Source organism: Trachinotus anak, unplaced genomic scaffold (assembly GCF_046630095.1).
Source record: "Trachinotus anak isolate AG129_WGS33_773 ecotype Australia unplaced genomic scaffold, CSIRO_AGI_Tana_v1 ptg000013l, whole genome shotgun sequence".
NCBI classification, from domain to species: domain Eukaryota; kingdom Metazoa; phylum Chordata; class Actinopteri; order Carangiformes; family Carangidae; genus Trachinotus; species Trachinotus anak.
Window position 1 is genome coordinate 2095325 of NW_027273864.1, and position 13162 is coordinate 2108486.

Consider the following 13162-nt stretch of genomic DNA (forward strand, 5'->3'; position numbering starts at 1 on the left):
GCACCCAGAGGTGCTGTAGCTCTTGCACTTCATCTCATCAGGTGAAGTAATTCAGCTGAATAATATTTGGACTCCAGGTTATATCTGGAATAATCTATTGATTTCTGCACTCTTCCATGGCCATAAACACAGTCAATGGCACCCAAACAGTTGTTATCACTGTTACTCTCAAAAGAGTATAGTAAATTGATTGTGCATTTTATGAATAAGTAGCGTTGATTTTTTAAAGTGTGTTGACTAGCTGAATTAAAGAGCCACTTAATCCCTCATTTTATTTGGATCTCACTTAACCAAAACTTTCACTTTTTCAATACACATACTCTTTTCATTTAAAGTTAATTCTAAAAATGTCTCTTAATGCTAAAAGTTAGGGCTGAACAATATGCAAAAAAAAATCATATTATGATTACTGTGACAGATATTGCCATTGTAAATGGAGTCAGGATTGCAGATGAAATGGTTATTTTTGCATTAAATTTTCACTGAAATTGTTTTTTAAATGATGATGATGTGATTTTTTTACTGGGGCTTGTACCACACAAACATGTCCGCTTTTGTCTGGAGAATATGATTTGTAGGCCGGGAGCATTTCTGTAGCACCACAATGCTTCATTTCTGGTCTGTTGTGACACTTTTACCTGCAGACCTTTATCAAAGGTACCTCCTACGATTTGGACATTGCACTTGGCCATATTGAGATTTCGAAAATATTTTCATTAATTGTGCAGCCCTAATTCAAGTTCAAAGATTGGGTATCATGGATCTTCGCATGAACAACATTGGACTTTGAGGAATAGTTTCTTGCCAAATTAAGTGGCAGCTGGCTTGTAATGCTGTATATTTTTCTATATCTATTTCCAGTCACATGCTGCCAGATCGACTCTCCAAAGGGGAGGAGGTAAGTTTATCTTATGTAAGTAGTTTATTTTGTCCATGATGATGATAATATAGGTTCTGTTCAGTGAAAGAAGATTGATATAATGTTGCATGTGTCAAGTCATAATCTAATTGATCAAGCAACTGAATAAAATAAGATTTCTTTTGGACAATTTTTGCTGTTGAACCACATTTGTAGCAACAAGGTTTTGAAATAAGGCAGCAGAAATGAAAGATTGATTTGTTCTGAAGGGTTAAGATGAAGAGATTTTAATAGTAGCCATAATGCCCTCCTCTTATACTGTTTTCTGTCTACCTTTTATGTATTCCCACCCTCCCTCTTGTGCCCTGTATTTGCATCTACCTTCCCACAGGGTCTGCAGATGGAAATTAGTTAATAAGATCAAATCTGGTGTAATACATCTTTTCTCAACCGAGTTTAATGTCTATTGTAAATGGTCCCTGACAAATAGATAAATAAAAAAATGAAATAAAATAAAAAATGGAATCAGTAGGCAAAAGCTATTCGGTCTCGGTTTGAAATTTTTAACTAAATAAGGCCTTTGTCTAAATACAGTAATGTGTGAAAAGAATTGATGGCAATCATCGGAAGTTGTTAATCCAGTTTGACAAGAAATTGCAGCTCCACATCCAAGCCTTTGTTTTTAGAGAGGAATGATTGATATTGGTTGGATTTTTGATAAATACTATTTGTTCTTTGTATGTAATATGGTAAAGTAATCCTGTGTAAAAAACACATTGTGTACAGTTGCACTTGAGAATACATGAAGATGACTCAAATCTCTCAGTGTGAGAATTTAATCTTTGCTTTTTGCCCATAATATAGCTTGGTTTTAACAAAAATCATGGTTCTTTTGTTCCTGTGTTAGAACTGAGAAATTCATCAGTATCAGTATCAAGATACTTTCACTAAAGTTCGCTTGATACACTGGCATAGCCATTATTATCTGCTGGTTTTAGTCTTGACATACATATAGGCCTATGAGTAAAAAAGAAATTCAGTACAGAAATCCCAAATAAGATACAATTTTTAGTTAATCAACCACAAAGTACTGACTCTTTTATTTTTTAGCTGTAAAATCTCCTGTTTTACATTTCTAGTTCACAAACTGTAAAAGAAATTTAGGGAGATCCTTAAAAATGATAGTGTTATGTGTTTACAAACCCAATATGTCATAATCTTGCCCCTTTTAAACAGAGACCTCTCTGCCTTGCTGTTAAGAAGACCTCTCATTATGCTTTTATTTGTTTACACTGAACCAAACAAAGCTGGCATAAGCTGCCAGTGTTCCAGAATTTAATTAAAATTAAATTAATGGTGCAGTTTCCTTCTCTGATCAAAAATTGTTTTTTCTCCCTCAGATTTTCTTTTTTTGCTTCAATTTTTTGAAGCATATTGTTTCAGATAAGTTCTCTGCTGTTAAGAAACAGAGGTATGTTACTCCATTTATATTATTATGTTCCATACATGTCTATACATGTGTTATTCTTTCTTTCTTTTGAAATTAATTTAATTTACCTGGAGTTATTTGTTTTACTCTATTAGATTTTACTCTTACAGTGAATATCTATACATACTCATACAGTAAATGGCTAGCTTGCATTTGTAAATGTCAGCTGTGTGAATCCAGTATTCAGTATGCTTTCTCTTGTTTTTATTTATCTGTTGTTATTTCATAATTTCTTATTTTTCTTTCAGAAGGAAGAACTCCCGCTTCAAAGACAGTGATTTTACTGTGGAAGACCTCTGCCAGCTAAGTAAGTCAGTGTCTCATAAAATGCCTCCCTCTACACAGGCCTGTACAGGGTACCTTTGATGGATGTACCCCATCTAACATTCAAATGAATTTTACTGAATTTATTCATACTATGTTTAAGTGGAGTAATGCTAGTAGTATTGTGCTGTCAGCTACCAGCTGCTGTCACATTAAAGAAAACTACATTTCAGTTTTTTTGTTGATGTAGTGTACATTATCAGTTACTAACAAGCTGCCTGAAAATTTTTAATTTAATGTATGAATCAAATGCAATAGAGTAGATAGTGTGTTTTAGTCAGGAAACTCCAGGAAAACTGCATCTGTCTGAGAACGAGCAGAAATCATAAACAGGCCTTGAACGTTTTTTCTCATTGGACTTTATGGGCTATTTATTTATGGCTATTTTACAATGCTAAATTGATTTCAAAACTATGTACAGGAAAAAGCACTTGGTATAAACAAGAAAAGTGTTAAATGTTTTAATCTCATTCCAACTATAGAAGATGGGTACACTTTGGTCATAAAGGGTTGGGCATGGTCAGCAACAATACTCAGGTAGGCTGTGGCGTTTAAACGATGCTCAGTTGGTACTAAGGGGCCCAAAGTGTCCCTAGAAAATATCCCCCACACCATTACACCACCACCATCAGCCTGAACCATTGATACAAGGCAGGATGGATCCATGCTTGTTGTTGACACCAAATTCTGACCCTACCATCCAAATGTCACAGCAGAAGTCAAGACTCATCAGACCAGGCAACATTGTTCCAATCTTCTATTGTCCAGTTTTGGTGAGCCCGCGTGAACTGTAGCCTCAGTTTCCTGTTCTTAGCTGACAGGAGTGGCACCCGCTGTGGTCTTCTGCTGCTGTAGCCCATCTTCGACGTGTTGTGTGTTCAGAGATGCCCTTCTGCATACTTTGATTGTAACAAGTGGTTATTTGAGTTACTGTTGCTTTCCTATCAACTCGAAGCAGTCTGGCCATTCTCCTCTGACCTCCTCTGGCATCAATAAGGCATTTTGGCTCAACTGCCGCTCACTAGATATTTTCTCTTTTTTGGACCATTCCCTGTAATAGTTGTGCGTGAAAATCCCAGTATGTAATATAATTAATATATATAATATTTTCCCCCCTACATATAAATTAATTTTTATAGTATTATTTACAAAGCTCATGTTTTTATGATGGAGAATCATTCAGTATTCATAACCCTAGCAGATCATTTGATGGAGGTTTAAAGTGAGAGTAAAATCTAAAACAGTCTAATGCTCTGTAAGATGCTATCAGCAAGACATAAAAATTTTATAAAGTACAGTACTATGCAGTTAAACCTGGAACCTGAACTAACAGGGCTCTGCTTTCTGTTGGAATACAGAGTCGAGGGATCGTGGCAGTGTGACCAGTCTGAGCAGTGAGTTTTCCCTTATTACTGAGGAGGTAGGCGGTGCCTCCAGTCTCACCAATGATGGTGTCGACCTGATCGCCAGCCAACCCCAGGCCTCCAGCTGGTCAGTATCACGGACATTAGCACACACTAAATTCAGGGATTAATATCTGTTTGGGGAAAGTTGATGGTAATTATTTTATCATTAGTATTTTGTAAGTATGTTTATATTTCATCAGCAACAACCAAAATAACTACATGTATCTCAGTGTTCAAACCAAAAAATTCAAGGGGCTGTAATGGTGGCCAAGTTGTTTCACAAAGACATACGATCCAAGAATATTGCTTTGAGTAAAAGTTCCATAAGTTTGACATCTTGCCAGATGCCAATGCGATGCACAGTGGCTCTAAATGCTATGACGAAGGATTTTACAAGAAAATTGAGCTCTAGAAGATCTCAAGAAACAATCAGAGAGTTCCACTGCATTGTAGTGGAATCAACTAATGTTTTCTCATTAAATTAATAGAAATATGCAACTTTTGTTAATTCAACGTAGAGCATCTGGTTCAGACCACTTTGAACATGAATATGAGTTGTTCTGCCTTGAGGTATTTTGACTTGAAATGATGAGTTGAATTTATGCAGTGCATATATTTATCTCAACTAATTAAATGTAGTATATTAACAGAAGCATGTATTGGTTGAGAGTTAAAACTCGCAACAGACTTATTTTTGGAAAGAAGAAAGTGATTGAATGAGTGGTCCATTGGTTGGCTGAGTGTTGGACTTCTCCTATTGGCTGTTGTTTTATCAAAATTATTTGGTGCAAGTGTTTGCTATTACATCATCAGGTGGGGGCATCACAGCAGATCCACAATATATCCCCATTGAGAACAGTTTGGGCTGCAGTTGTGTTGTGTACAGGGATGGCAATGCCAGATGACATTGCTTGGAGGAACGCAGTGGCCGGGAAGAGGCGTAACCCTGAATGATTGAGTTTAAGTAGATGGGTGCACATCCAGAAGGCAAGCATCAGTGACTTGAATTTGATTTGGGCGACCATGGGTAGCCATCTGAGGTCACCGGGGTGACGTGAGCCCTTTGGGCTGCTGCATTCTGAATCGTAATAGTTGCTATGTTCTTGAAAGAAGGATCCTTTGTTTCCTATCCATTTCATAGTTTGATGGTGGGTAGGTTGGAAGAGGAAATCCTTTTGGGTTCTTAATCTTTACATGTCCTCCCTATGAGCTCCTTAATGTGACTGAAATATCTTGTCAAAAGAAACTTCAGTCAGTTATAACCAGCTTTTTCTCTCTTATTAAATCATCATCATACAATTCCAACATTAACCATTTGGTAAAGTTAGAATTATAAATTGTTATTTCTACAGATCATTCTCCCCTTCTGTTGATTGTTGTATTCTCCTCTGCTCTCAGGAGAAAAGGCACCACCTCCTCTCCTCAGATGGTTGTTTGGAATAAGCAGAACCCCCTGGATGAACACTTCTCTCATCCACTTAACGAGGCCAGGTCCTCTAGCTCCTCCTCCTCCAATCAATCAGAACATGCTGTCACACGCACTGGCAGCAGCCCATTGGCTGTCCCCGGGAGAAGGTAATTTAGTTGATGCAACTTCATCATGTGGTCCAAGTTTGCGTGACATCTTATTTTTATCCAAACACTTGAGTTGTGTAAATTTTGAATGATCCCCAGAGGCACAATGCTTTAATTTTGAATTTTGCCATTTTCACATTATACACATCCGCTATTTACAGTAAAACTGCCTGTAAGAGCATATTAAGAAACAGATAGCAGTTACTCTGCTTCCTTCATTTAGTGGTTTATGAAGGGTGCTCACTCAAGTTAAATGTATTATTGTGGTTGTTGTGATAATGAAAGCAGTGAAGCCAGAAATGCCTTCCTACTTAAGATGACAGGGATAGTAAGGTAGTACTGATAAAGCACTATTCGCACTGATTACCTTCTTACAGTATAACTAACTTAGTAACTTAGTTAAGAAGCCTGTAAAAAAAGTGGCCTGTCTACCACCAGAGTATCCAGTATTCTTTACTAGCCCACTCTCTCCACCTACCTGATTTGTGTATTGAGATCTGATCACAGAACTGAAATATCTTATCCAGATGCATATATAGATCCATATAAATGTGTAAACATAGATGACTCCAGCACAATGAACTACTTGCAGAGTTTCTTTCTTTCTTTCTTTTTGTCTCTCTCTCTCTCTCTCTCAGGTTAGCAGCAGACTATACTCGGTCAGGTTCCTCACTCTCTACAGAGTATGGGAGTTGGCAAATAGTATCTGGTTGTGGCAGCATCCATGACCACACTCCCTTCCCCCCACCACTGGCCTCTGCCTCCTCCACCTCCTCTGCTGTTGCTGCTGCCTATGATTCCCCTTTGCCCTTCAGTTTTAAAGATGATGGACCCAGTGGACGAATGTAAGTAACTGTAAAACTGCTTTACTATTTTAATGAAGTATTATTAATATTTATTAATGAATTTATTTTGAAATCAATCATTTCAGCAGCGATATTTCCAGTATTGTGAATATTTTTCATGTTTTACAAACATTCTAAATACAGGTTTCCAGCTCATTTAGATGTGGTAACAGAGGCTTTGTGGCTGTACTTTACCGTATTTTCCGGACTATAAGGCGCACTTAAAAGCCTTTAATTTTCTCAAAAAACGACAGTGCGCCTTATAATCCGGAGCGCCTTATATATGGATTAATTCTGGTTGTGCTTACTGATCTCGAAGCGATTTTGTGTGGTACACAGCACTCACGGTGCTCTGTCAAAATGTTTCAGTATGACTTTGGTAAACTACAAAGCCGCACCGCTTGCAGCATTACGGCTATCGTAGTCAGGAGCGTCACGGAGTAATACATACTGTGCTTCACCATAATATTACAGTGTGTTGACCTATAAGGACCTATAAGTAGTTATTGTGCTAACGCTAACGTTTGATTTAGCGGTATCAGACTGTGTTTTTTTTTACGTGTTACAACTGAACAAGGTTGGGAGTTGTTGTGAATACGCTCATTAACGTTTGAACAATGTTGAGAGTTATTGTGAACGCATTTAATAAAGTTTGACTGACTTATCTGACTGTTTTGTTTCGCTTAATGCGCCTTATAGTCCGGTGTGCTTTATATATGAAAAAAGTTTGAAAATAGACCATTCATTGACAGTGTGCCTTATAATCCAGTGCGGAAAATACGGTACATTACTGTACTTGAAAACTGAGCTTTTGCAAAACAGTGACGTAAACTTGCCCAGTCACAGTTAGAGCCTTTTGTCACCTTTAATTTTATGTGCTTAGTTACTTTAAACACAGGGCACAGTTGTTGTTATTGACCTGTATTTATTTAGATTTTTGTCAGACAATGTGGTGTTAAAATCATGATTGATCAACAATACAGTACAATACAATACAGCAACTTGGTAATGACATGATAAAATTGCAGTTTTATCATTGTTCAGTTGTATGATAACAGAAACAGGAAAATATGTAAGTGTGAACAGCTGAATCATGATTGGATGCATAACGATCAGCCATTTTTGTTTTGTGTTACACTGATGGTAAGTATATGTGTGAAGTTTCTAGCTGCAGAAATGTTAATGTCTGAGAATATGGGGTCAGTATACATCTTAGCCTATAGCAGTGAGTGGTAACTTGCAGCCTGCAGGCAAAAACTGGCCTGCCAACAATATCAAAATAATAGAGAGCTACCTATAGGCCAGCTGACCCCTGCAGTATTTGATAGATAGATTGTTGATCCAAACTGCCTCTGCCTGCATCATTCCGTTCTTGTCCTCAGACTGACTTTTTTGTTCAGTTTTTTCTTCTTTATATTATTATTATTTTACTGCACTTTTAAAATAGGCTTTGCCTCTAAGTTTTCCTTTTGTGTCATCTTGGACTGTCTTGTTTCCTCTCCTTCTTTTCTGTCTACTCTTCAGGTTTCCCTTCCCCTCAGAGCGTCAGGCCCGTCTGGAAGCAGTGCGGGAAGTCTTCCTGGCAGCCTACAGTTCCACTGTGGGCCTCAAGTCCTCAGCGCCCAGTCCCTCTGGTGCTATCTCCGGCCTGCTGGAGCAGTTTGCCCGTGGGGTTGGCCTCCGTGGCACAAACGCCATCGTCTGAACCCCCTCAATGTGACTTCAGGCACTCCTCTTCTTCTGCTTCCATCCATCCACAGCCTGTTCAACATATCTGGACTCAGTGCAATAAAGTGCCAAACATCTCTGTTCAATCAGGGGTTAAGCAATTTTTTTTTCTTTGATTTTACATGCCCTTGATTTAATTTTTTTCTGTGCTTTTCTGACTTTTTCGCATACTTTAAATCTTCCATGTTGAGTTCATCTGTCACATTCAGGGAGGGGAATGTTTTCAGCCACAGTATCAAAAAGGGAGGGAAGTTTCTAGCTGCAGAAATGTTAATGGCTGAGAATATGGGGTCAGTACCTGTTACTGCCAGTAACAGTAAAGAATCCTATGCTCTCCCTTTATCTGCTCATACTTTTGTTTTAAATCCCTTAAGAATCCTTGCAATGACCGTCCCATGTACAGGAAGCAGTATGTTTTTAGTTATCTTGTTTTGTGCTCCTATTCTTTACTGATCCCAGGTCAGGAAATTTCTTCAGTTCAGGTGGATGTTGAGGGTGGTATAAACAAAGCATGTTACACATTGATGTGTAATGACAGAAACAGCCATTTTTTGTTTTCAATGTGGCACAGTAGATTTCAATCTACTACAGTGGATTGAAATTTTAGAGTTTAAAGCTTTAGGTGTGGGGAGGTTAAGCAAATTTTTTTCAAATTAAGTCTTAATCAATAATACAATATTCATATACCACGTGTAGCCAATAAGAGTTGTTGGTCACTGTAACTATTACTCCTGTCCATGAAGAGATCGTTTTGTAGTGCATCTGCAAAAATTGTCAGAAATTAAGGATGAAATTCGCAGTTCTCTTCTGTTCAGAATTCATTCTAATGTTAAGCCAAAGCTTATATGAGGCTTCAACATTGTGTGGATTTATTGCTGGGGTTTTGTCCTGGTGTTACATCATATTTTGTGACCTGATTTTCCTGATTTTCAGGCTTGGCAAAATTCCCATTAAGTATGCTTAAAACAAGCTAATTATGGCGCATGTCATCTGACAACATCTAAAGGCAAAAGTGTTAATGGCTACACTTGAAGATAGGGTGAAAGCCTACTGTTACACAGATAGAATTAATTGTACAAGTGGAGATAAGGGTGCACACTTGCACACATGAGAAGTGATGGAAATAGTTGTGCAAAGACCAAAAAATTAAAGTTTGCAAGAGAAGCTCAGACCCACCCATTTTCTTGTCTCTAGACCGGTCCAATGACTGCATGAAGTGGGCATGACTGTTGGATTGTCAGTTTTGGAAAGTTACAAAATTGTCTGACTGTGTTATCTCCTCACAGTCAGTGCAGACAGGACAAATGATTATAGCAACCAGCAATGTACCCTTAGCATTTGAATAGTCTTGGAAAAAGAAATCTGATCCAATCATTTAACAAAATAACTTTCAAGTTTTATGTGATTTGTAAATTTAGTTTGGACCATCAAACATGTACAGGAAACATTGATTCACAACCTTCAACATCAAACCAAGCTATCTTTCTAACTCGCAATTTATTATCTCCATATCCTCTACTTAAGCCTGTATCCATTAATTTGTTTTTGTTCCTCAGTAGCACTGACACGTTAGTATGAGCATTGTCATCATAAATCTGTGAACTGAAGCCCTTTTCAATGTTCATGTTGATGGAATCTAGTGATGGTCCACTTGACCATACACCAAAATGTAATCTCAGTGCTGAGATTATCACAAATGCATGTTTTCCAAAAACATGTGCGCCTTTTTTCAGGTAACGCTTGGACAGACATTTCTAACTGGGGTTCTCTTTGGTAAATCTTAAAGTAATATTCTTGACAGAATTCTGTTGAGAGATTTTATTTAAAACTACGGTTTTGACGGCTGCTGTACCTCAGGACTGTTGTTGTGCCTTTGTTATCATCAGTAACACTGGATCAGAGCTCTGCTTTATCTGGTCCAGTTTCAGGTATTTTCTGTTTCTTAAATGGTTTTAGGAGCTTGGAGGGTTTGCTGCTCATTGTTAATTAATGTTTTGACTGTAGAGCATTGACAGCATTAACGTTGCAAAACAGCTTTTTGGGGGTTCCCTTTGATCACTCTCTTGGTTGTAAGATAAGTCTTTGTTGTTGTGCAGTAACGACAAGCTGTCGTCTTACAGACACTCTTGATAACGTTAAAGAGATTGGATTTCAGTCAATGGACAAATTTGACACTCTCCCCCAGAAGAGGAGACAGACACAAAGATGTTTATTTCTGCCTTTCAAAATGACTCTAGCTAAAGAGGATTTTATTGATCCATGTATTTCACTTTGTTTCTGAGAGTGAGATGAGAAGATTGACACTGATATCATGTATGTGTGTTTGGCACAGAACAAGAGCCAGGGTGTGTTTAGCCTAGATTAGCATAATGATGAAAACAGCTAGTTTAGCTCATTTTAAAGTTCAAAAATAGGCATACAGCACCTCCAAAGCTCAGTAATAAACAAGCTGTATCTAGTTTTTTGAAGCCATACACAAACAAAAATGTAAACAGAGCAATTTAAAATGATAAAGGGACGTTATGTGTGTGTCATCTGTTAGCCGAACAGTTCTGAGCAGCGTCTCTGGCTTTGTAAGTATGGCTTAAACAAATTAAATACATGCTGATCAATTGAGTCAGTTTCAGACATATTGGTAGTATGGTGTATTTTTTACATTTTGGCAGAGCCAGGCTAGATGTTTCTCTTGCTTCCAGTCCTGAGTGTATCCCAACTCCAACCTAGTACTTAAAGCACAGACAATCTTTCCATCTCACTTTCCAAAATAAAATAACTTATTAACTTATTTCCAACATATTAATTTCTTTAACTAGAAGAATTTGATATTCTGCCAGACTCTAGGCCAAAGTCTGCTTTCTTAATACCACAAAAAACATTTGTTAGAACTGTTTTTAAGCCATGAGAGTTTTCATCCCCCTTCCTGATATAAATATGTGTTTGATTTATATTGACCATATATATCACTTCTTTTTATGGTCAAAATAGTTTAATTTTGTATCCCCAAACAAACTGAACAGTAGAACAATCTGTCCAGTTTTATTTGAGCCTAGTCGGACTTCGTCATTTCAGGCATGGCCATATTCCCTGTCAGGTTTTAAGCTTTTTTACATTTTTAAAAAAATCTTTCCTCAAGAGGACTTCAGATTCAGTCAAGGTCTCATATCATATTGTTTTATATTTTGGCATCAGTTCTACAGTATGACTGCAGCTGATAAGCAACCAGTCACAGACACGGGAAGTGGTTATTGCAAAAAAATTCTATTTCTGAATTACATGTTATGCTCCCCAAATAATTTTCACACTCTACTTTTTCACTTACTGGATTTGCATGATATACTCAAAGTTTATCTCATTTGTGAAATGTAATGATTTGATTTATTTTACAAATTGCTTTTTATTTCAGAATCTTTATTGAAATGCTGTATTGCACTCGTTCGGATGTTATTTGTGTAAAGAGTTTTCTTTGAACTTTTTTCTTTAAAGCATTTCTAAGTAATTCTACATGTTGGTTTTTTTTTGTTATAAATTGTGCACAAGCAAGGTGTACTGAGCAGCAGGTAGCAATTGTGAATAAAAAAAAAAGAGAAACATACATTTTTGCATACTTTTTAAAATTGTGTTCTAATACAAATCAGTTTGTATCTTTATACTTTTTACAATTTATATAATTTTTTAGGCAGACTGGAACTGTCCCCCTGTCCCATAGACATGACTTGCCATGAAGTATCTTGCTTCGCCATGTAAAATCTTTGTAGGCAGGTTGACAACAAGTAAGGGTCAAAATAGTAGCAGCCACAGATTCTAAAATGTAGCGCTCTATCTTTGGTAACAGCACAAGTGACGGTGTAAAATAAAGAATATTTGGTGGCTTGCGATTAACAGTTTTTTAAAAAAACGAGTTATGGTCGGTTTGTAATATCATTGCGTTAATGTTAACAGCCCTACTATACAATAGATTCTGCAATCAGCCTGTCAGCTACTGAAAAGAAGCTTAGAGAAATACAGACTCATCAGGACAAGGACACTATACTCCATCAATTGAAGAAATACTGCATAGAAGGTTGGCCTGACAAATTCTCCATTGGAAGAGCACTCCAGCCCTATCTGCCACTTACAGGTGAGCTGTGAGTGATGATGCAGTGGCAATGCCAAAAAAGAGTTAAAAGCTTAGGTATGAGAGTTGGCAATACAGGAGCATAGTAGGAAACCCAAATGTATGCCCAGCTTCTGCATCTCATTAGCTGAGAGTAGAATAGGCTAGTCCTTACTTCCGTGTGTTCCATACTTTCTGGTGTCTCTGGTTGCAGTGGATACTGTGCTCATGCACGCCAGAGCGTGCACTACCTCCTCTGTAGTCGGGGGAGGGACTTGGGAGACAGTTTGGAGTTTTTTCCCAAACTTGCTGATAGCTGCAATCAGGATGGACAGACATGAACAATCTGAAAATAACTGAACCAAAATACAGACAAAATCAGAAACAAAATGATGACCTTAAACAGAGTACAAAACATGCCACACCTGCAACCAGGTGACCATGTTTGTATGGGTCAAAAACATACTTGAGAGGGGCACAGTGGTGTCTACTGCAGGCCAAGGTCCTACATCATCAACACCTAGGGGCACCCAGAGTCTCTTGCTGACCCCTAGAGCACAGGAAACACACCAGCTTACCTGAGCTGAAAGCAATGTTCCTGCTACAGCAAGTACACCTATCGGTGTGCAGTCCATTGTGACTTCTAGTTAGCAGTCTCCATTGCAGGAGATATGTTTTCCTACCAGAGTCAGAGTGCTTTCAATACTTGACATACTTTGTTTGTTCAGTCTTGAAAACTGAGTGAATAATGGGACTGAATAATAGACGGAATAATGGGTTAGACTGGATGTGGGTAAATCCTCCCAAAAAAATTACAAAATTAAAAATAATACATTATTAATT

The 13162-nt window shown here is 37.7% G+C and overlaps 1 protein-coding gene across 1 annotated transcript in view; it reads left to right on the plus strand.

The window, feature by feature from the left end:
- The window catches only part of mtmr14 (myotubularin related protein 14), a 36917-nt gene extending 25107 nt beyond the window's left edge, over positions 1 to 11810 (plus strand). Inside the window, exons 13-19 of the mRNA XM_071494288.1 lie at positions 862 to 898; positions 2260 to 2330; positions 2597 to 2655; positions 4031 to 4163; positions 5477 to 5653; positions 6292 to 6498; positions 8023 to 11810. Of these exons, the coding sequence (XP_071350389.1) occupies positions 862 to 898; positions 2260 to 2330; positions 2597 to 2655; positions 4031 to 4163; positions 5477 to 5653; positions 6292 to 6498; positions 8023 to 8203 (865 nt within the window). The 3' untranslated portion in view covers positions 8204 to 11810. The remainder of the gene's footprint in view (positions 1 to 861; positions 899 to 2259; positions 2331 to 2596; positions 2656 to 4030; positions 4164 to 5476; positions 5654 to 6291; positions 6499 to 8022) is intronic.
- The last annotated feature ends 1352 nt before the right edge of the window (positions 11811 to 13162 follow it).